We start from the raw sequence: 20752 nt of genomic DNA, 5'->3' as shown, positions 1-20752 counted from the left end.
AGAGAGTGAGACAACGGGGGAGAGAGGAGGAGGGAGAAGGTAGAGGGAGGGAGAGACCGGGGGGGGGGGAGAACAAATTGATGTTCCTCATTGTGCTAAAGTAGTGGCAATTAATTTGGAGCTAAAGTAATGGCAATTAATTTGAAAGTAATGGTGGGGCCAGATTGCTTTAAATTAAATGTTCGAAGTTCAAAATATACTAAGTACTCCCTCCGTCTTTATATATAAGATATTTTTTTAAAAATTTATTTTATTTCTAAATATAAAAAATATCGATGATATTTTTGAAGAATTAGATAATTTTATCCTTGTCTTGAAAATAAAATAGATCATTAATTGTATATCTTTTTTACTATCATCATGATATTAATTATGATATTATTAGGGGTAAAATTGAAAAATCATTGTGTTTTTATGAGTTTAACTAAATAATAAACATTTGTTGACATTTAAGATTCGATTAAAAATACTTTATATATAAGGATAGAGTGAATACAAGTTTAAAATTTAAATTGAACTTATAATTTAAGATTTAAACTACTATTTAACGCTTAACATTTATTAGGGAAGCAACAATTAGCGCATCACCACCACTCACCAGTGATTTGTTCTTGAAATTCTACCCAAATGTAGTAAATATAAAATAATTAATTCCCATTAAAAAAATACCTATATTTAGAACTCGAACATAACCTCTAATAAAAAAGCACTTATAAACAATAAAAAGAATACGAAATAATTTTGGATCAACTATCCATCATCAGGATACAGAACGGTGAAGTGATCAACGCATTTTTTGTGATTTTGATGGCATTTGATTACTAACTGGTGCCGCTTGGCGTCGTAATAGGCTCTTTTAAGCTAAGCAAATTTCAGGTTTTTTTTTTTTAAATAGAAGGGAAGTCAATTTCATCTCTTCACTCCCAAAGGGGAAACAAAAATAATGTCGATATGATAGTAAAGAAGGAAAAGTAGTTTATTCAAATTCTAATTTTTGAACTTTTATAAGAAAACTATACCATTTCCCTCTCATACATATGGCTCCCTAATTTGCTGCAATATATACACACAAAATTCAAGAGAAATAAACAGTACATCCATTTTACATACACCTCTATACTCTGGGTCTCTAATCAAATCTGTAAATCCTCAGCTCTATCCCTGAAGTCGCCACAGAATGCAGCATGAAGAATGTGAAGAAGAATCTAGGCATTTCTCAACCCATTTTTGAACTGTTAAATGTCGCCATGTGCTTGCAGGTACCTAGGCTGGATTCTGGACCGTTGGAACGGGTGCAACATAAATAGAAGAATCTACATCAGGCCTCAGGTGTGAAAGCAGATGCTGAACGTCTGGACGTAGACTCTCCGACATCCTTCCTATGACAACCAAGACATCTGGTCGAGGTTTGCTGCTAGCCTGCACGGGCCCTCCCTGCCCTTCATAATGGATGACATGATGGCTGAACACGGCGTGGCGTGAATTGTGTTAGTGGAGAGGCAACAGGAAAATGAGAAATTTGTCTCGAGGTACGACATTCCATAGAACAAAATTGAGAAGGACTTACAGAAAGTCAATAATATCTGCTATTTCTGATGCTTCCACAGCAGCTGGTGGCTGGGAGTTTTTTCCAAATACATCCACTAGTAGACTTAACAGTAATGAAAGGGTCTGCGGATGATGTTTTGCAGAAGTTCAGGGGAAAACATTAAGGAATAAATTCTAGTCAACTACAGCAAAGTTCTAATGGATCATCTAAAAAAAGCATAAATTTGAAGCTGCGGGAAACAACCAAACATCTAACATCCTGTATCAAAATCTTAATGATTGTTCCAATAATATTCACACACTGGATAAATGATAGCAAACACATTATACAATCTAACTAATGATCATCTGCAGCAGGAGTTTGTTAGCATTTGTGATTGGAGAAATAAACGCTTTCATGGATTTGTTTTGGCATTAATGTATCAAACACGAGCAGTCACAAGCCACATAGATAACGTGTCCATTAACACATCCATAAGGAAAGCTTTCTTGTGATACTTCTTCCATTTCAAATTATATGATATTTTTGGAAGAGGTTCGATGTCTTAAAATATAAAAAATTTTGAGAGGATTGAAGTTTCATTAAATAGACTAATTTTAATATTATCCTTTTTTTCTCTATTAAATTTATGTTCCTCCCTCTTTTCAATATATTAAATGAATAGTGTTTTGAAAGTTTATATTTTTATGTTGAAAAAATAAGGTTATCAATTATATTTAATGAAATTTATTGTGTAGTGAATGAGCCGAGAAACTCTTGTATATTCATCTAAGGTATGCACGAGAATATATACAGGAGAGAAAACAATCATATCTCCGAGAATCATGGAGATTGATTCAAAAGGAGGAGAAATAGGAAATAATCTCGTACTTCCTACTCTTAACTACCCAGTATCCCATAAAATAATAACAAATATTTACATTGAATATAATAAATACTAGATCTAACCACACTCCCCCTCAAGTTGGATCATAGATACTAAACATGTCCAACTTGCTTATACAACTATCAAATGCTGTTCTTTGTAATCCTTTGGTGAGCACATCAGCAGCTTGGAGTCTTGTTGGCAGATAAATGAGACAGACGACTCCTTCTTCAACCTTTTCCCTTATAAAATGTCTGTCAATCTCTACATGTTTGGATCTTTCATGCTGAACTGGATTTAGAGCCATACTTATTGCCGCTTTATTATCACAATAAAGCTTCAATGGGGAATCAATTCTGACATGTATCTCATCCATGACTCTTTTTACCCATAGTACCTCTGAGATGCCTTGAGCTAGAGCCCTTAGTTCTGATTCTGCACTACTTCTTGAGACCACTCTTTGCTTCTGACTCTTCCAAGAGACTAAATTTCCCCATACGAAGGAACAGTAACCTGATGTTGACCTCTTATCCTTGTATGTTCCTCCCCAATCTGCATCTGTATATATTTCTATAGATCTTAGGTTTTGTTTCTTAAACAGCAATCCTTTTCCAGGTGTGCCCTTTAAGTACCTCAAGATTCTGTATGCAGCTTCCATATGTCTCTCTCTAGGGTCGCACATATACTGGCTTGCAACGCTTACTGCGAAAGCTATGTCTGGTCTAGTGTGAGAGAGATAAATTAGTTTACCAACTAATCTTTGGTATTTTTCTTTGTCTACTGGCTCATTCTTTTCTTCTTCTTCTTCTTCTTCAGTTTCCCCTTTTTTTTTCTTAACAACAATGGGTGTGTCTACAGGTCTGCATCCCAACATGCCAGTTTCGGCAAGTAAATCAATAATATATTTTCTTTGGGACACATAAATCCCTTGCTGTGACCTTGCAACCTCCATGCCTAGAAAATACTTCAAGTTGCCTAAGTCTTTCACTTCAAACTCCTTTCCCAGAGCCCTCTTTATTCTATCCACCTCCTCCTTATGATCACCTGTGACAATTATATCATCAACATATACAATGAGGATACATCTTTTTCCATTTTCCCTCTTCACAAACATAGTGTGATCAGCCAACCCCTGCTTATACCCTTCAGCTCTCAAAACTGTTGAGAATCTGTCAAACCAAGCTCGAGGTGATTGCTTTAACCCATACAAAGATTTTTTCAGCTTACACACTTGATTGGTTCTCCCTTCCTCAAAACCTGGGGGTAAAGTCATGAAAACTTCTTCTTTTAGGTTACCATTTAAGAAGGCATTCTTTATGTCTAGTTGATGCAGGGGCCAGTCCAAGTTTGCAGCTACAGAAATCAAAATTCTGATAGTGTTAAGCTTGGCCACAGGTGCAAATGTTTCTTTGTAATCCAAGCCATATGTTTGAGTAAACCCCCTTGCCACCAACCTTGCTTTCAATCTGTCTAATTTTCCATCAGCATCATATTTAGGGGTAAATACCCACTTACAGCTCACAATTTTCTTTCCTTTTGGAAGATCTACTATCTCCCATGTGTCATTCTTTTCTAGGGCATTTACTTCCTCCATTACAGCCTTCTTCCATTCAGGTACACTCAGTGCTTCATGCACATCATTAGGAATCTTTACCTTGTCAAGATCAGTTATAAATGCACGAAATTGTGAGGATAATGTATGGTAACTCACAAACCTCTGAATAGGATGTTGTGTGCAGGCCCTCGGTTGCTTTCTGAGAGCTATAGGTAGGTCTAACTCATCCACTTCCTTCCTTTCGGTCACTGCTTCTTCCTCGGATTCTTGAGGAAACACAGCACCTTCTACATTCTCCGCTTCAGGAACCTCTTTCAGTTCAGATTCTGGTTGTGCGTCAGTCATAATAGTCTCCCTCTTTTTCCATTTCTTCCTTGAGTAGGTTATTGGTGTCTTGTTCAGTGCAATACCAGCATCTTTATTATATTTTGAAAGACTTTTCACTTCAGTTTCTGGCCTAAGAACCCAAGAATTTTCTGGTATAGGTAACAAAGGATCTAAGCTCGTGAACAAAGGATCGTGGATTGAGTATTTCTCACTTTCCAAAGGCTGAAGATCACTCCCTCTCTCCCCCTGAATTGAGGCATTTGGATAAAAAGGTTCATTTTCATCAAAGGTAACGTCCCGGCTGATGTAAAGTCGTTTGGTAGTTGGGTCAAAACATTTATACCCCTTTTGTGTGGAAGAGTAACCAAGAAAGAGACATTTGACAGCTTTGGGTTCCAATTTATGGGAATGATGAGAATGAACATAAGTGGTACAGCCAAAGATTTTGAGGGGAATATTAGTGGTAAGGTGAGTGACAGAGTGACATTCTTGTAATTTTTCAAGTGGTGAAATATAAGAGAGAACACGACTTGGCATGCGGTTGATTAAGTATGTAGCTGTGAGAATTGCATCACCCCAAAAGAATTTGGGAACATTGTAGGTAAAGAGTAAAGCACGTGCAACTTCTAACAGGTGTTTGTTTTTCCTTTCCGCAATGCCATTTTGTTGAGGGGTATTCGGACAAGTGCTTTTATGAATAATTCCATGTTCTGTTAGAAACATATGCATGGTGTTATTGAAGTATTCAGTTCCATTATCAGTATGAAGCACTTGAATTGTGGTGTCAAATTGGTTTTTTATCATTGTATAAAACTCAGAGAACACAGAGGGAACAGAGGATTTATCTTGCAATAAGTAAACCCAACACATCCTAGTATGATCATCAATAAATGTGATGAACCACTTTGTATTAGTTCGATTAGTGACACGAGTAGGACCCCACAAATCACTATGGATGATAGAAAAAGGACGAGTAGATTTGTACTCAATAGGTTTGAAAACGGATCTGTGATGTTTAGCGAGCTCACAATCAGTACAATGAAATGGAGTGTTTTTATTGACTTGAAATTCTGGAAACAGACGACATAAATATTGAAAATTTGGGTGACCTAGTCTCCTATGCCATAACATAAGATCTTTAAAGTCTTTATTTTCATAGGTAGATGCGACATTGCATTGAATTCGAGACCAAAGACTACTCACGGTTGATTCATCAAGGTAGTAAAGACCATTATGCACCTTAGCACTCCCAATCATCTTCCCCGATGAGAGATCCTGAAAAATACAATGAGTGGAACAAAAGTGAGCCCAACAATTAGCCTGTTTAGTTAATTTACTAATGGACAGCAAATTGCAGGCCAAATATGGTACATGTAGAACATGTTCTAATTTCATAGCTTCAGAGATAACAACACTGCCTGTTCCTGCTATCGACGAAGATGACCCATTTGCTGTACTTACTGTCTCATTTCCAGCACTAGAGACATAGGTACTAAATAGCTTAGAGTCTGAAGTCATATGATCAGTTGCCCCTGTATCCACAATCCATTTGAAGTTACTAGTAGAGGTAAGTAAGGCACAGTTACCTTTATGAGCCACTGACGCGGTATGATTCGGTTTCTGATTTTTCTCATTCTTCTGAAGCATACTGAGCATCTCGAGTAACTTACCGAGCTGTTCCTTATCAATCTCTGGTGTTGATGAAGTTGAATCTATTTTATCTGGTGGCACATCATGAGAAGCGTGGTATCCTCGTGTTTTTCCTTTTCTTGGCTTCCAATTAGTCGGTTTTCCATGGATATCCCAGCAAGTGTCACGGGTATGCCCAATCTTCTTGCAATGTTCACAAGAAACCTTCCCTTTCTGATTCTTCTGGTTTGCGTCACTGCTCTTGCTTACAAGAGCAGCAGAATCTAGAGTAGGTACTGGAGTAGGGGTAGTGCCAGGAAGCATGACCTTGCGTCTCGAGGCTTCACGACGTACCTCAGAAAAAACTTCCCTGGTTGATGGAAGTGGTGCACGACTCAAGACTCGTCCTCGTACATCATCCAGGGACTGATTTAATCCAGCAAGAAACTGAAATACACGCTCATTTTCAACTTTCTCCTTATACCGAATTGCATCACTACTGCTAGACCATTCCACATCTGTCATTAAGTCTAGTTCCTGCCATATAGCATTCAGTTCTAACCAGAAGGCAGTGACATCACGTTCTCCTTGTTGCAGTGTCCATGCCTTCGTTTTGAGCTCATATATCCGAGCTAAGTCCTTCCCATCAGAGTATGAATCTCGTATTGCCTTCCAGATTTCATGGGCTGAGGGGAGAAACATAAAGCTTTGTTGAATTTCTGGAATCATGGCATTTATTAACCATGATGATACCAGTGAATTTTCGGTGTGCCATTGCTGGAACTCTTGCGTCTTGGGGTCTTCTGGGATCTTCGATGAGCCATCAAGATAGCCCATTTTTCCTCGGCCTCCGATCGCGAGTTTCATAGCTTGTGCCCACATACGGTAGTTTGTACCGTTTAGTTTCACTGATATAACGTGTACCGATGATCCTTCGTGGCTGGTAGTCGACCCGAAGGGACCACCTGCCCTGCTCGGATCAGTCTTCGAGGACCCATCACTGTTCGACATGGGAGAACTGTGAACTGGGTTCGACTCGTGCTCGGTACTTTCTGACTCAAGAGTTCTCGGCGTCGGACACCACTGGGAAGTCACGGTGCTCTGATACCATGTAGTGAATGAGCCGAGAAACTCTTGTATATTCATCTAAGGTATGCACGAGAATATATACAGGAGAGAAAACAATCATATCTCCGAGAATCATGGAGATTGATTCAAAAGGAGGAGAAATAGGAAATAATCTCGTACTTCCTACTCTTAACTACCCAGTATCCCATAAAATAATAACAAATATTTACATTGAATATAATAAATACTAGGTCTAACCACATATTGGTACATGAAATTTTGTTCAAAAGTTTCTTACTTATAATTTGAGACGAAGGGAGTACAAGAGTCAATAATTTTCTGTACCTTGCTGAAAAGTGCACGAGCGTTGGCAAGTTTTGGAAGAAGTGGACCCATTATACGGAATGCTATCCGCAACATTGCAACGGATGTTACTGGCCGAAGTTGCTTGATGATAACATGTGCCCCTTCTAGCCATTCCTGAGGGAGGTTACTAAAGAAAGAGTGAAGAAGGGCAACCACATTCCCTGTATACACACAACAAAACCTTTCAGGCATTTAAAATTACAATTGCCAACTGGAGTTAGAAACTAATATGTCCTTCTAAGCATAAGCCAAGTTGAGAGCAGTTTAATTTTGAAGTAGATGCTTTCTAACAAAACAAATGCAAAAATCTAATTGCCATCTACAAAGTAAAAACTGAGCTTTGAACATAAATTAAAAATTGCATCAAGATCATTTTCATGAATAGCTCAAGATAGTAGGCAAAGACCATGATTGATTTTTACTGATGTTTCAGACACTTTGCATCATAGAACATTAGAGCATGAGTTGCAATATCAATGTGAGGGGCAGACTAGTAATATAGAAGACTACCATTCCAATAATGTCTCCAGCAATGAGTTTTGTAGTAAACAAGTCAACTGCAAAATCATACCAATGGCTGTAGAGGTATTGTCCTGTGCAGCCCAAGTTGGATCTAACAAAGCATAGCCAACAGCAGAGTCTATTTCCCCGAGTGATCTTTTCCCATCCGTAAGCCACCAGTTCTCTTTTATTATACGTGTTGTCTCCATGTAAAGTTGCAAGTGAAATTCAGGAGGTAGCTGAGCCAGAAGGAGACCACAAGCTTGAATAAACAAGCAAGATAGTTGTTGGCATGAATAACCACTTCGTGAGGCAAAGTTAGAGGTATTTATTCCAGAAACTGAAGGAGTTGATCTGCTTGCACCTAAGGAATCTGTACTTCCCCCTGAAGGAGATGTTGGCAATACCGAACCTTGCCCTACACTGTTTGAACCACCATGGAGACCATTACTGGACTGGATCAATGTTGGCTGTATATTTACAATAATTTGAATGAGTGACTGTACTATCTGAGATGCAGAGACAGGGAGGGAGAGGATTTCAATGACAGCAGTCTCAAGAACCAGCTGCGTATATGTGCCAGGATCCTGAATTTGGTAGAAAGCTTTTGGAGCCTCGGAAGCATTTGCAGTCCCAGACTGAGCTACTGCTGGAGGCTTGTTATGTAGAGAGCGTAGTGCATTGTTTGAAGCATCACCAGTTGATCCGGACTTTGAATTGTTATGCAATGGAGGGATAACATTATTCACTATTCCCAACAACAGAGTTGCAAAATAGTCCATAGGAGGGCACATGACTGGATTGGAAGAGCTTATTTGCTGTGGGAATGAATCCGACAAAGGAATCTGAAAAAAATACACACCCGTTATATATTTGTAGAATAATGCCACTTTAAATAGTTAATGAAGATTCCGACTGTTAATTAATATTAATATTGTATATATTAAATTCACTGTTCTTTTTCCCATGAAAACATTGTTTGTAGTCTTCTTCCTAGGAGAAAATTTATTGTATAAGTTGACCTCGAGGGAATCTGAAAAAAATACAGACCTGTTATATATTTGTAGAATAATGCCATTTTAAACAGTTAATGAAGATTCCAACTGCTTCCTATGAATGTTTATTGTAATCTTTTTCCTAGGACAAAATTTATTGTATAAATTGACCTTGAGTCTCTTCTATACATACCACTTGAATAGAAAGAATTAAAAAGGGTTACCTTGCCGATATCAAGTATATTGAGTATTCGAACAATGAGCTTTCCAGGAAGATGGCCATAGAAATATGCAAGTATATCCCGAACAAAAGTAAATCTTAGAGGGTAGTAGGCAAGCAATGGAGTATACATGGCCAATACTCTGTCTGCTAGATCCATTGCGTCATTTTCAATGAGTCTATAAATAATTAAAGGGATGACTGGAAGCAAACGGGCTGCAATATCATCAAAGAACACTGGGTGCCTGGAATGTTATTGTGGAAAGTGTTAGTGCATGCAATGTTCAACGTAGAATCAACACACATGAATTGCATCTCCATTCCCCAGATAAAGATATCCGTTCATTACTTCAACAAAGGATAAGTTTTGAATTCTTTCTAATAAAAAACAGATTCCAACTCCATTTCCCAGATTCAAAAACTAATGGGTTTTTTAAGTTCCATTATCACCAGGTCTTGATCACTGCCAAATAATTTAGAAGATGCTTGATGTAAGCAAAACACAGAATAGACATTATTTTTACATAACCTACTTGTCTTTCCATGAAAGGTGATTTCCGAGAGCCTTTAGCAGTTCAGCCCGCTGGAATTGTCCAGCATAAAGCCAATGTTCATGGGGTCCACGAGTCACAATGAATTGTTTCACTCTATGCTGAAGCTCTTGCCTATCAAGAAGACTGATCTGCAGTATTTATTGCTACATTATTACTCCATAAAGAAAGAGGAAAAAAGCTCAACAACCATGTCTTCTTGAAAGATTGAAACATCTAAAATCAAAAGTTCATTCTTGGTTCGGTAAACAACTCATTGGCCCAATAAATCAGGATAGCATTTCGTAATAATATAATTATTTGTCTAAATTCTTAATGCATTTGCAATTTGGGATTCAAGGCATCCGTTACAATGGTACAAAGGAAGGAAAAAATATTCTCGTAAAGGAGAAAACAGAGACACAGGGCAATAAATTTGAAATTAAGTTATGCTCAATTCCCTGCATATCTGACAAGGACACAATGCAGAAAACCAGTGACAAGCCAAAAACAAAAGCTAGCCCTTAAAATATATCGAACGGCTATAAAGTGCCCCTGAAAACGTCAGACTGTCAGTGCAGTACACCAAAGCATAAGGAAAACCGCACTGTTCCACAAGCTTTTGCCATCTTAAAAGAAACCGCTCTGAAGTTGGATAACCAATGCTCACCAACAGTCTCAAACAGCTTATTCTAATTGAAAGCAACCACCAGGAGGCGCACAACAACAACAACTGATGTTTTATCACAACATATGTACACAATATAAGTGTTAGGAGAAAGAGCAGTTTTCTATTGCAAATTTACTGAATGTCCTCAGTATTAATTCTTTTGAAAGCTTGAATAAACATTCCAAATAGATGACATCTAAAGTAGTTAATCATAAATGAACTCGTCAATAAGGATAAAGCACCTAGTAAGTGAGTGAATAGAATATAAACATAAGATCTAAAAACCACCACAAACAGTTATTTTGGAAGAATAAAATTTGGCTAGCCATAAAACAAAAGGGAAGGATTTAATATCTATCAAGATGCATAAACTGACTACTTCGCAATAAGATAAAGGGACCAACAATTACCAGAAAGTTATCCCTTTTTATTTAAAAAAAAAAAGTGAGAGGCCAAGTTTTTGTGTACATATAAGTTCATAATCCACAATACAATGGTGAGATAGAATGTGCATACCACAATACGCAAAGCATGGGGATCATCATCACGATCAGTAAGTGCCAAAAGCAAGATATCTAAGGGAAGCAACTCATTTATCCAAACAAAAAAGCCAAGATTTGCACAAGCTTTCAACAGAAGGTCCTAAAGGAAAAAAAAAATTTGTAAGCTCTCTGAAGAATTAACAAGGTGTTGATCTACTGAAGAAAAATACATCCTCTGCAAAGCTAAACACCTGTACGGAATGCCCTTGTTGAACTTCCATTTGAATACGATGAAGCAGAACATCCACCATTGTGTAAATATTAGACGTCACCTCTTCAGGAGAAAATTCCCTAAGGGCACGTGCCTATTCATATATATATATATATATATATGTTGAGAATCATAATCTAGTTTCAGCCCTAATCTGTGTGTGTGTGTGTATGAAGTTTGAGATACATTATGATGCAGTGAAATAATAAGCATTCAGACAGCTGGTAGAAGATGAATACCAGGCTTACACCATTAATGTTTTCTCCATGTCCATGCATTAATGTCCACGCACCAGTACACAAATATTGTCGATGCAAAGGGAAACTGCGACCGAGATAGGTCACAATATAATTAGGATCAGCTGATGCTGTAAGAAGCTGTGTGCACTGGTGTAAAACAGTGGCTTCTACCTGCAAAAGCGCCTTGAATATTAACATACATGTGCCAAAAAAATCAGAACATAATGCCAATTTCTAAAGTACGTATTAAGTAGGCTCTGTCACATTTAATATTTCTATTCTGTTGCAAAAGAATGTTAGCTATTGTATAGAAACAAAAAAAATAATGGATCCATAGATCAAAATGATCCACCTTTGAACCTGTTCTTTAATGGCAAGAAACCAAAAATTATCTTTAAATTTCTCCAAATATCCAAGATTCCCCAGTCCCTTAACTTTTCAACACGAGATCTTCACAAACGTTTATATTACCTGGCCATCTGCTATCAGCTTCTCAATAATTCATCATTCTTAAGAGCTTATTTAATACTTGTACTATTTTCTTCTTTCAGATGTAAGGATGAAGGGTTTTAAAAAGTCGAACTGACAACAATATACAAATAATCTTGCATTGGCCCCATTAAGGCAATTGTTATTTCCTCAACACCAAAGCTTCGGCCTGCAACTTGTCCGCCACATGTCAAAACTGCAAGACTAACACTACATGACACAAAAGCCTTCAAAATACGACTGCTATGCAATGACAACTTGAGAGTGGGCCTTTGAAAGTAATTTTAATGAAAAACGAATGGCTCAATTTTTCAGAGATCCAAAATCTAGTAGCCCAAGGCTGAAGCTGCAGGACAGCTTATTCATTACCTTGGATATTCCAATTGAGTAACACTTAATTGCACGCACGGAAAATTTCCTTTATAAATAGGCTCTCCTACCTTCAGCAATTAATTTCAAAAAATGAACATAAACATACAGGCTGGAATAAAAATTCAATGGCTTGTGCGTTTCTCTTTTCCTTTTTTTCCCCCCTCTTTTTTACTTTTTGGTAAACATGTACCAAGCATTCTTTTATCATTATAACAGCCATGCCAGCAGAAATCTGAGCATGATAACACAAACTTGCAAAACAAACCTTCTGCCATTCTTGTATCGAAAGACTCCTTTTATCCATTTGACCACCCAGGGCATCACGCAGAACAGAAGGGAAGTAACGAAGAGTTTTTTCAGACCATGTATGCTGGCTAGTTGCCATTATTTGTTCCAACATGGTTGGGAGATAAAGCAGGTGCTCAGCATCAGCAATCCCTCGGGTCTTAATAAGGATTGCAAGTGTCATTACAGTCACACGATTCAAAGTTTCAGTAAACTCAGTTGGACCCTGTAAATTGTGAAAGGAAAAGCATCAGTCTGCATCAAATGGACATGCTAGAATTTTTTTTGAAAGATAAAAAAATAACCATAACTGAAGGGGGGAATGAAGTACAGTTTGAGGACCAAAGCAAATACCTTTCCTTCCCTTCTAACAAAGAAAAAATCTCTCAATGAGAAAATAAGATTCAGGCACAGATTTTCAGCTAATCTGAAAACTCGATGATCTCCTCGTTTCGCTTTTAGGGCAGAAATTATCTTTGTAACATCATACATCAAGGCTTTGCTTTTTCCTTGATACCTATACAGATAAGAAAAGGACATAACTTGGGCTAATGTTCAATTCCAAGCAAAATGAAGAGCATGCTGCTGTTCAAGTTTATTTCAGGAAGCCAGAGACAGATTTTGGAGCACCAACAAGATGGCAAAAGATTATATTTTGAATGTGTTTATCAAAATAAAAGGGGCAAAAAGAAACAAAAGAAAGAATCAATAAAAAGCCAAGCTATCTTTATGCTGGTCAGGAGGAGAATTTTATATAATGGGACATAGTAATAATCACCTGTAAAGTGGAAGCAACCGATAGTTCAATATCTCAAGTACCAAAAGCGTCACTCCAGGTTTGCTCAACAAAGAAGGATTTCTTTGCACTAAATGCTGAAATAAATAACATTTTAAACAGATAGTATCTTAATACTGGCAAGTAAGTTAGCAAATGAAGATTAAATAACATGAATAGTAGGAATATCTACAATGTCTTAACCAGTGAAAACTAGACTAAAATAGATTGTAAGCTTTATGATACCATAAGAAGCATAAGCATAGTCAATGGCTGAGAAAAAGAATCAGATGGAAAGACAACATCAAACTCTAATTATAGTTCTTCTGATAGACTTCAATAGTTGTCTTGCAATTCACCGAAGTTAAAGAATAATGACACCTTAAAATGAGTCGCAAAATAAGGTATGCATCTTCATATGACTATCTTCCATACAATACGCGCGCGCAGGGTCAAATGATGCCAGATAATTTTCACATAAAAATTGGAATTCTGTCACAGTACTACACTTAGTATTCAATTTCAGCTTCCAACCAAAGATAGAAAAGCAAAAGTAGTTTCTACTGAACACACCATTGCGGCATGAAGATAGCACTTCTCTATTTACATAATATGAAATGAATTACAACAGACGCAATCTTTGAGGGCAAAGCAATTACATTGAAATGTGAGCGAAATAGTGAATGGGGTGCAATGAGCAACAATCTAGTATACGTCTCAACCATTGCAATGCTGGGTACAACCTGCATAAAAATAAGAAAGGTAAATATCTCAAGATAATGATTTCTCTGAACCACAAGAACTAGGTTAAAGTTTTCCATTTCTATCTCACCAAAATCATTCCCACGAGAAAAAAATCATTGCGCAGAAAACTATAACTTGTCTATGATATTATGAAAACAATTACACACCAGTTAACACTTATGAGGTACAATAACCATGCTAATAAATGAATCTAAACACAAGACACAGAGAGAGAGAGAGAGAGAGAGAGAGTTAAGAACCTGCCCGGAAAAAATGTTTTCTTCCATTTGATAAGATAGCTTCACGCATAAGTTCATTGCAAAACCAGACAATAATGATATAGGCAGCGGGCTCACTTCCTGTGTAGCCACTAATCTCTCTGGTGACTGTAGATTTGGTCCTGTAATCATCTCAACAACTCCAGCAGAAGTTAACCAATGCATTGCTGTTTCACAAGCAGGTTGTGCCATTGTGTAAGACACAACCCAAAACATCCCTATTGAGCGTTCATCCATGTTCATATAATCCATCATGCGATCCCCTGAAAAATCATGGATGCTTGGCAATATGAACTTACCCTTTAATCCCATATGAAGTTAAAGAAGACATACATAGCAAGCAGCTATATAAGGAAATAAAAGAACAGACATTTGCTCAATTGGGCTCGTTGATTCCCATATAAATCAAAAAGAGAGTCCTGGAAGAATCAATCAGCTAGTTTCATCTGAATTGACATGCAGTGTGCATTTGACGGTGAATAATATAATGGTCCATAGAAGTAACAGGCTAACAAAGTGATAATGATATTGGTGAAGTCAGTTACTCAAGATCAGGCTGCAGCTCTTTCATGCAATTACTTGACAACAAAATATGCATTAGAAGAAAGGCAATATATATATATGTGTGAGAAAAAATAAAGGAAAAATAAAGCCACACTTTAACAAGTAATCAAACACCAATTTGTTACACAGGGCAACCTCACATTGATAAATATGTTGGGCCTAGAGTAGAGTGGCCCAACCAAAGTTAGTTAAATAAATAAGAGAGGAAGCAAAGGAAAGCTGAAGCTGAGCCAGGGCCCCTAGTTTGGGGGCAAATCTGAACTGGCAGAGAGGAGTGATGAGACGGGCAAAAGAGACTAACTATTGGAGGAGAATAATAGAGGCCCAAGAGGAAGGAAAGAGAGCGGTTAAGCAAGTTATGAGTGGAATGGTCTAGCCTCTCAAAAAGCTGAAGTGACCTGCCATTCAGTTGGGTCTTTTTCCTTGATTTCATACACTGAGTTCAAGCATTACCACAAGGATTTTGACTAATAATAATACAAGAAAGTACAGAGTTCCAACAAGGTATAATGATTGTTAAATTCCACTGCATGAGATAGAAGAACTTGCAGAGCAAACAGACCTTGTTGACCATCATCCAATAACGAAACATCACATCTTGATTTCACAATTTTACTGACAATAAAATCCATGTTTTAATGTACCTTTGCTTGCTTGTTTCCACCATTCATCTATTTGCTTTCCTTTTTGAAGCTGCTCATTGTTTAGATAGTCTCTGGTTGATGTATTCAATGACCAAATACGTAAATTTTGGCAGCTGCTAACAAAATCAAGCAATATACTTTGTGGGTTATTAGGATCAGAGTTCCGCTCTTCTCTATGAAATGAAAGAATCTTTCTGGTAGTCTCCACCTGTAAGCAATGCCATGGTCATATGACATCAACTTTAGTATTAATCCTTACCCAAAGAAACTTTACTAAATTGAAGCCAGACTAGAAAGTCAGGAAATGAAAAATATCCATTTATTCATAAGATTGTTGATTGAAAGCCCTCCACAGACAACAGAATTTGTCGATGAATACAAGTGGAAAAAACGAACACATCTCAATGAAGGTCAGAGAAGGTAAAGAAACTAATATTTATTTTACTACCTTTCTAGCATCTGAATTCAAAGCATTCATAACCAGTTCAACTCGAATTATTTGTGCAAGAAGCCAAGTCACATGGTTTGTCTTTAGAAGGTTGTCGTCCTCTGCAAGGCGTGAAACCAGCTTGTCCACAAACTCAACAAAATCAATGCACCCACTTTTCATGAAAAAATAGAAAATGTCGGAGAAGACAAGCCAGTCCTGCCAGCAATTTACTTCTGCAAGAATGCCAATATTTAGCCAGTGTTAGCTTTTCAAGATGACACCGAAAGCAGTTTCAGGAATCAATTCTTTTTCCACATTAAACGAAGCATAGCCAACTAGCCACAAACAGTAAAGACGACCCGAACCAAAAACAATCATATTTCCTTAAAAGTGTTAATAAATAATCATATTTCTCTGAAAAACTCCCAGCCTTTATGCTTGAACAGAAAAGAAGAGGGTAATTAACCTACTACTGAAATAAAAAAAACGTCTTCTATTAACCAGTCTGTTTCCAACATTCCACTAAAAATTGAAAATATCTTCCCATACATCAGTAGCGTTAAAAATACTAATCCCAAACTAAACCAACAAACCTAGACTAACAACAAAATTACTCTAACTAGCCCAGCCTACAGCAAGTGCTGCTCAGATAACATAATTTGTCCACTCTTCAAATACTCATGTAAACTTCCAAAACCATACAGCCAGACTCTGTTGTGAAAAATTATCCTCCAATGCCACTAGAACCCTCAAAGAACTGCCCATGAAGACCAGAAATCAACAAAAGATTTCCCACAGTTGCACATTATTTGGATAATCACATTAAACTGATGCATGTAAAACAGAGAAATTGTCATTGCCTGAATTTGTCAATTTCAACAGTTCAACAATTCTATCAATTGTTGCCTCACAGATCATTTCTGAAGAAAACACAGCACCAGGAGTAGGCCCTTGAGAGGAAGGCCTAAAGCAAGGAACTACTAGTAGCACACGTCTCCACCAATCAGGTGATGGGGTAGTACGAAGAGCATGCCTTATACAACGTAGAGCTCTCTCCCAGTCCAAACTTCCCTTCTGGATAGAAGTTGCAAGATCCTGCAGACAGCAAAAAAGATTAATTTACCAAAGTAGGACAAGCTATGATCAAAAGTAAATAGGTTAAGTATATATTGCTAAATTACAAGTAACTAGACTACATTTTCATACTAAGAGTTCCTTGAAAAGTCATCACCTCTCCATGCAATGGTTCCCCAAGTACACTCAAATATGTGATTGGCGCAAGTCTCATGCCTGCTTCACCTGAAATATGAGGAGTCTGAGTAAGAATTCGAGGAGTGCCAAATGTTGGGCAATGAAGATGTTGGTCTAGCATTTGCATGTGCATAGCCATCATATCTCGTCTCCTGTGAATCTCCAAAATAAGTGTAAACAAGGCTTCATCGTCAGGTATGTTCTCTATAAATTGCAAACCACTACGAAGTAATTCATAAAAGGGAACTCGGCATTTTCCGTCATCAACTAAAAGCCAGATCACATCCAAACAACTGTGTAACCAAGCAATTAAAGCTTTGTCAGGTCTCCATGCTTTTACTATGTCAGGTTCATCAACTCCCTGGTGCCTTTGGTCCCAATTTACCAGCCAATTTAGCATGTGATGGAAGATTTCAGCATGAGTCACTGGTTTCAAATCAAACTCAAGACCAATCAAAATAATTTTGCAGCATAGTTGACGAAGGCTACTGATATCATTATTACGAATGGATGGAATGCCTCTTGCTTTAGATTGTTGTCCAGTGCATAAAATATCAGAAGATTTGACAGGAGATAGAGCTGCACAACTTGATGGTTCAATGGTTGATTGAGGAGGGGAGCCAATAGGGTGAACAGAAGGTAATGGAGATGCAGGATTTGAAGACTGAAAATTAGACACGTTGGTCATTGTGCTTGAAGGTGGTAACATGCCTGGCTGCAATATGCTTGAAGAGGAAACAGCTGACACTGCTTGACTACCCTGGCCAGCAGGCAAATCCGCTGAAGAAACTGAAGAGAGAAGGGGTGGTAAAAAAGTATCCCAGTTAATGTATCTAATGCCACATAAGCTCCGTAAAGCAAATAGAAGAAATTCTGCTCTTGGTGCATGACTACTGCACTGGACAACCAGAGGTAAGAGAATAGCTTCAGTTACAGAACGTAACTGATCTTGTTCCTGAAATGAAACAGAGCATTAACAAAATAAAGTGTCACGTGCTATTTTCAATAAAGCTGCGAGCAAAACAGAAACAACATCAGGAGATTCATTGCACAACACAGTGTGATATCAAACTCACAGGAAACTGGCTCTGAAGCTGCTCAAAATCTAGAAGGAATTGTTCATTTGGTGGGGGAAGCTCTCTGTTAAGAGCAAGCACACGCTTTTGTGTTTTGTTCCTGAAAGTAATTTTAATATGGTACGAGTAAGACATCAATAGATACAAGAAGCAACAACAGTGGGAATTTCTTGGTTAATGCATGCTTGAAAAACCAGAGCAAGGCAATCAATCACATTAGGAGTCTGGATGAAGCAAAATAAACACCAAATGGCAACAAAAAATATCACTGAGAATGAAAATAGAGGCAATAAATTTTATAAATCTCGTGAATTTATACATGCCAAGAGAGGTTAACTAAGTTGGATAGATTAACGAATTATTCTTCGGACTCTGATTTAGAAAATGTTTTGTGAAATAAACAAGAATGAGCGCCTCAGAAATTGAACGTTGGCGCGAATACCAGCTCGGTTATTGAAAGAAAGGAGCTGAAGAAGAAATAGATTTATATCAGTTATCGAACTGCCGCGGGAAGAGCAAAAAGGCAGTGCCCGCACAAAATACAGAATTGAAACCAACAAGAGCAGAGTGATAGCGTGCAATGACATTGGTGACATGTGAAATGTAGCGACACAGTTAAGGGTGATTTGACATTTAGCAAGGAGTGCCCAAAAAAGGATCATTAAGACAAGCAGATTATTACACAAGCTCCAAACTGAATTTGTTTAGTAACACTTATTTCGTTCCACGTACTGCAACTAAAGCCTGATCAACAACAAACACCGGAAAGCTGACTATGAAAAAAATCCAGAGAACTAAAACCTCGGAATACCCCAAAATCAAAGTAAGACTTCTAGTATATCAATAGCTACACTTACGGCGGCTCTCGGATTGTATCATCGGGTTTCTGGCGGCTGTTTCTCTACAAAACATAAAACGAAAGATGGGATTTTTACCAGAACGAGTGAAAGCTGGGAATAAGAGATGTAAAAGAAGAGTGGAAAGGAGGGAGCTGCTTACTCCTAAGTAAAGGTTGAATAGATCAAGAATGGCGGTTCGGGCAGGGTGTAACTGATAAGCCCCGAGGCTGTTGCTGGTGATCTTTGAGTTTGATCCATTTCTTTGTTTTCATTCAACTTTCTGCCTCACCCATCAACCATGCCTTGAGCTTGCAGTTGAACTTTAGCTTTTGTTCGATAACCACGAAACGATATTTTTTGGCTGTGCAAAACGGAGGAACGGGAAAGGAGAAATTTCCAATCTCCAAGCCTCAACCCTGTACGGTGCCACCGTTTTGCCAGATACCATCCCTTTCCCTTAACAACACACCCCGTTCTCCATTGCTGACGAATAGTACTTATATAATTTCTTCTAATATTTTCAGCACATATAATTTTAATAAAATTAAATTAAATGACGTTTGTTTATGTACTTATAATAGTGGTTTCAGTTTTATAAAGATGGAAAATACTGAGAAAAATCGATAATTATATTATATTATATATATATATAAGTTATTTCTCTTTCCTTTCTCTTCCCTTCTTTAAAATCTTTCACGGAAAAAAACAAGAAAGACGTAACATTATCATTCATAACCATAATAATACGTTCGTTTTTTTTGTATGGTGCATTATACTCACATTTAGTAAATAAGATTAAAACTCTCGTAAATATGTCTTGAAGATGATAGTTCGACGTGTATGCGTGAGTTTACTCACCTGGCCGTACGAGAATAATGGCAATAAATAATAAATAAAAAAAAAGTTATTTTGGTTTAGGCAAGCTTTCTTCCTGAAAAATAAAAATGACCCCAAAATATGCAGTTCCCCTCCAAGCACATGCTAGTAAATGTATATAATTATTTTTTTCATTTAAAAATATAAAATTTTTTTAAGAGTTAAATGTTTAAAAAGATAAGGTATTTTTAATTTTTTGAGGTGTAATTATTGTATTTTTTTTAAAAGCACTCCTATTGATAAATGATTTTATATTTATTATAGGATGTTTAATAGATAAATATAAAAAAATAAGATCAATTTAAAAATAATTAATTTTATTAAAAAGTAAGATTTAATTAAAAATATTTTACACTTTTGTTTGAATTGTCTTGTAAAATTTTTTAAATTACCAGCTTTTCAAATTATATTATATATAATAATGTTAAATTAATAGCGTGCGTTTGTTGAATTTCCCATGAAAGTGTCGAGCGCAGATCCGCAGTCCATGGTTAAATAGTGGGCCAGAACCTGATATCCGTGTTTGACAGATTCAGCTGGATGTATCATGTTACCATTCCCCGCAAACAGTTCATTTTGTAAACTGAATCATTAATAATTATTAATTATTCACTAATAACTATTAAATGCCATTTTGGTAAATATATATATATATTAAATGCCCTCGCCGTCATTATCAATAGACGTCAGGAAGTTTTTGGCCAAAAAAAAAAAGACGTCAGGCAGTTCAATCCACTGAGAGTCAAATCAACCAGTTATTAATTGTTTGGGTTTTTCAAAATGCAAAAGCATCAAACGTTTTCTTTGTAACCATGTGCTGCTCCGTTTTGGGAATATTAAAAAGATTTTTTATTTTTATTTA

The 20752-nt window shown here is 37.1% G+C and overlaps 1 protein-coding gene across 1 annotated transcript; it reads right to left on the bottom strand.

Moving 5' to 3' along the window:
- Nucleotides 1-916: 916 nt before the first annotated feature.
- LOC129310903 (mediator of RNA polymerase II transcription subunit 23-like) lies at nucleotides 917-19462 on the bottom strand. The gene is made up of 22 exons (XM_054952800.1): nucleotides 19395-19462; nucleotides 19175-19274; nucleotides 19033-19076; nucleotides 18176-18275; nucleotides 17080-18054; nucleotides 16709-16943; nucleotides 15867-16081; nucleotides 15419-15626; nucleotides 14193-14473; nucleotides 13848-13931; nucleotides 13192-13286; nucleotides 12768-12930; nucleotides 12394-12639; nucleotides 11268-11438; nucleotides 11009-11122; nucleotides 10792-10917; nucleotides 9609-9757; nucleotides 9080-9320; nucleotides 7931-8705; nucleotides 7339-7520; nucleotides 1568-1671; nucleotides 917-1462 (listed from the first exon to the last, which is right to left on the bottom strand). Exons 1-22 carry the CDS (start codon nucleotides 19460-19462, stop codon nucleotides 1264-1266), a joined length of 4875 nt encoding a protein of 1624 aa, XP_054808775.1. The 3' UTR covers nucleotides 917-1263.
- Between the last annotated feature and the right edge of the window lie 1290 nt (nucleotides 19463-20752).

Source organism: Prosopis cineraria, unplaced genomic scaffold, assembly GCF_029017545.1.
Source record: "Prosopis cineraria cultivar Desert tree isolate PC_DT_omini unplaced genomic scaffold, ASM2901754v1 PC5, whole genome shotgun sequence".
Lineage (NCBI taxonomy): Eukaryota > Viridiplantae > Streptophyta > Magnoliopsida > Fabales > Fabaceae > Prosopis > Prosopis cineraria.
This window is presented reverse-complemented; position numbering and strand designations above follow the sequence as displayed.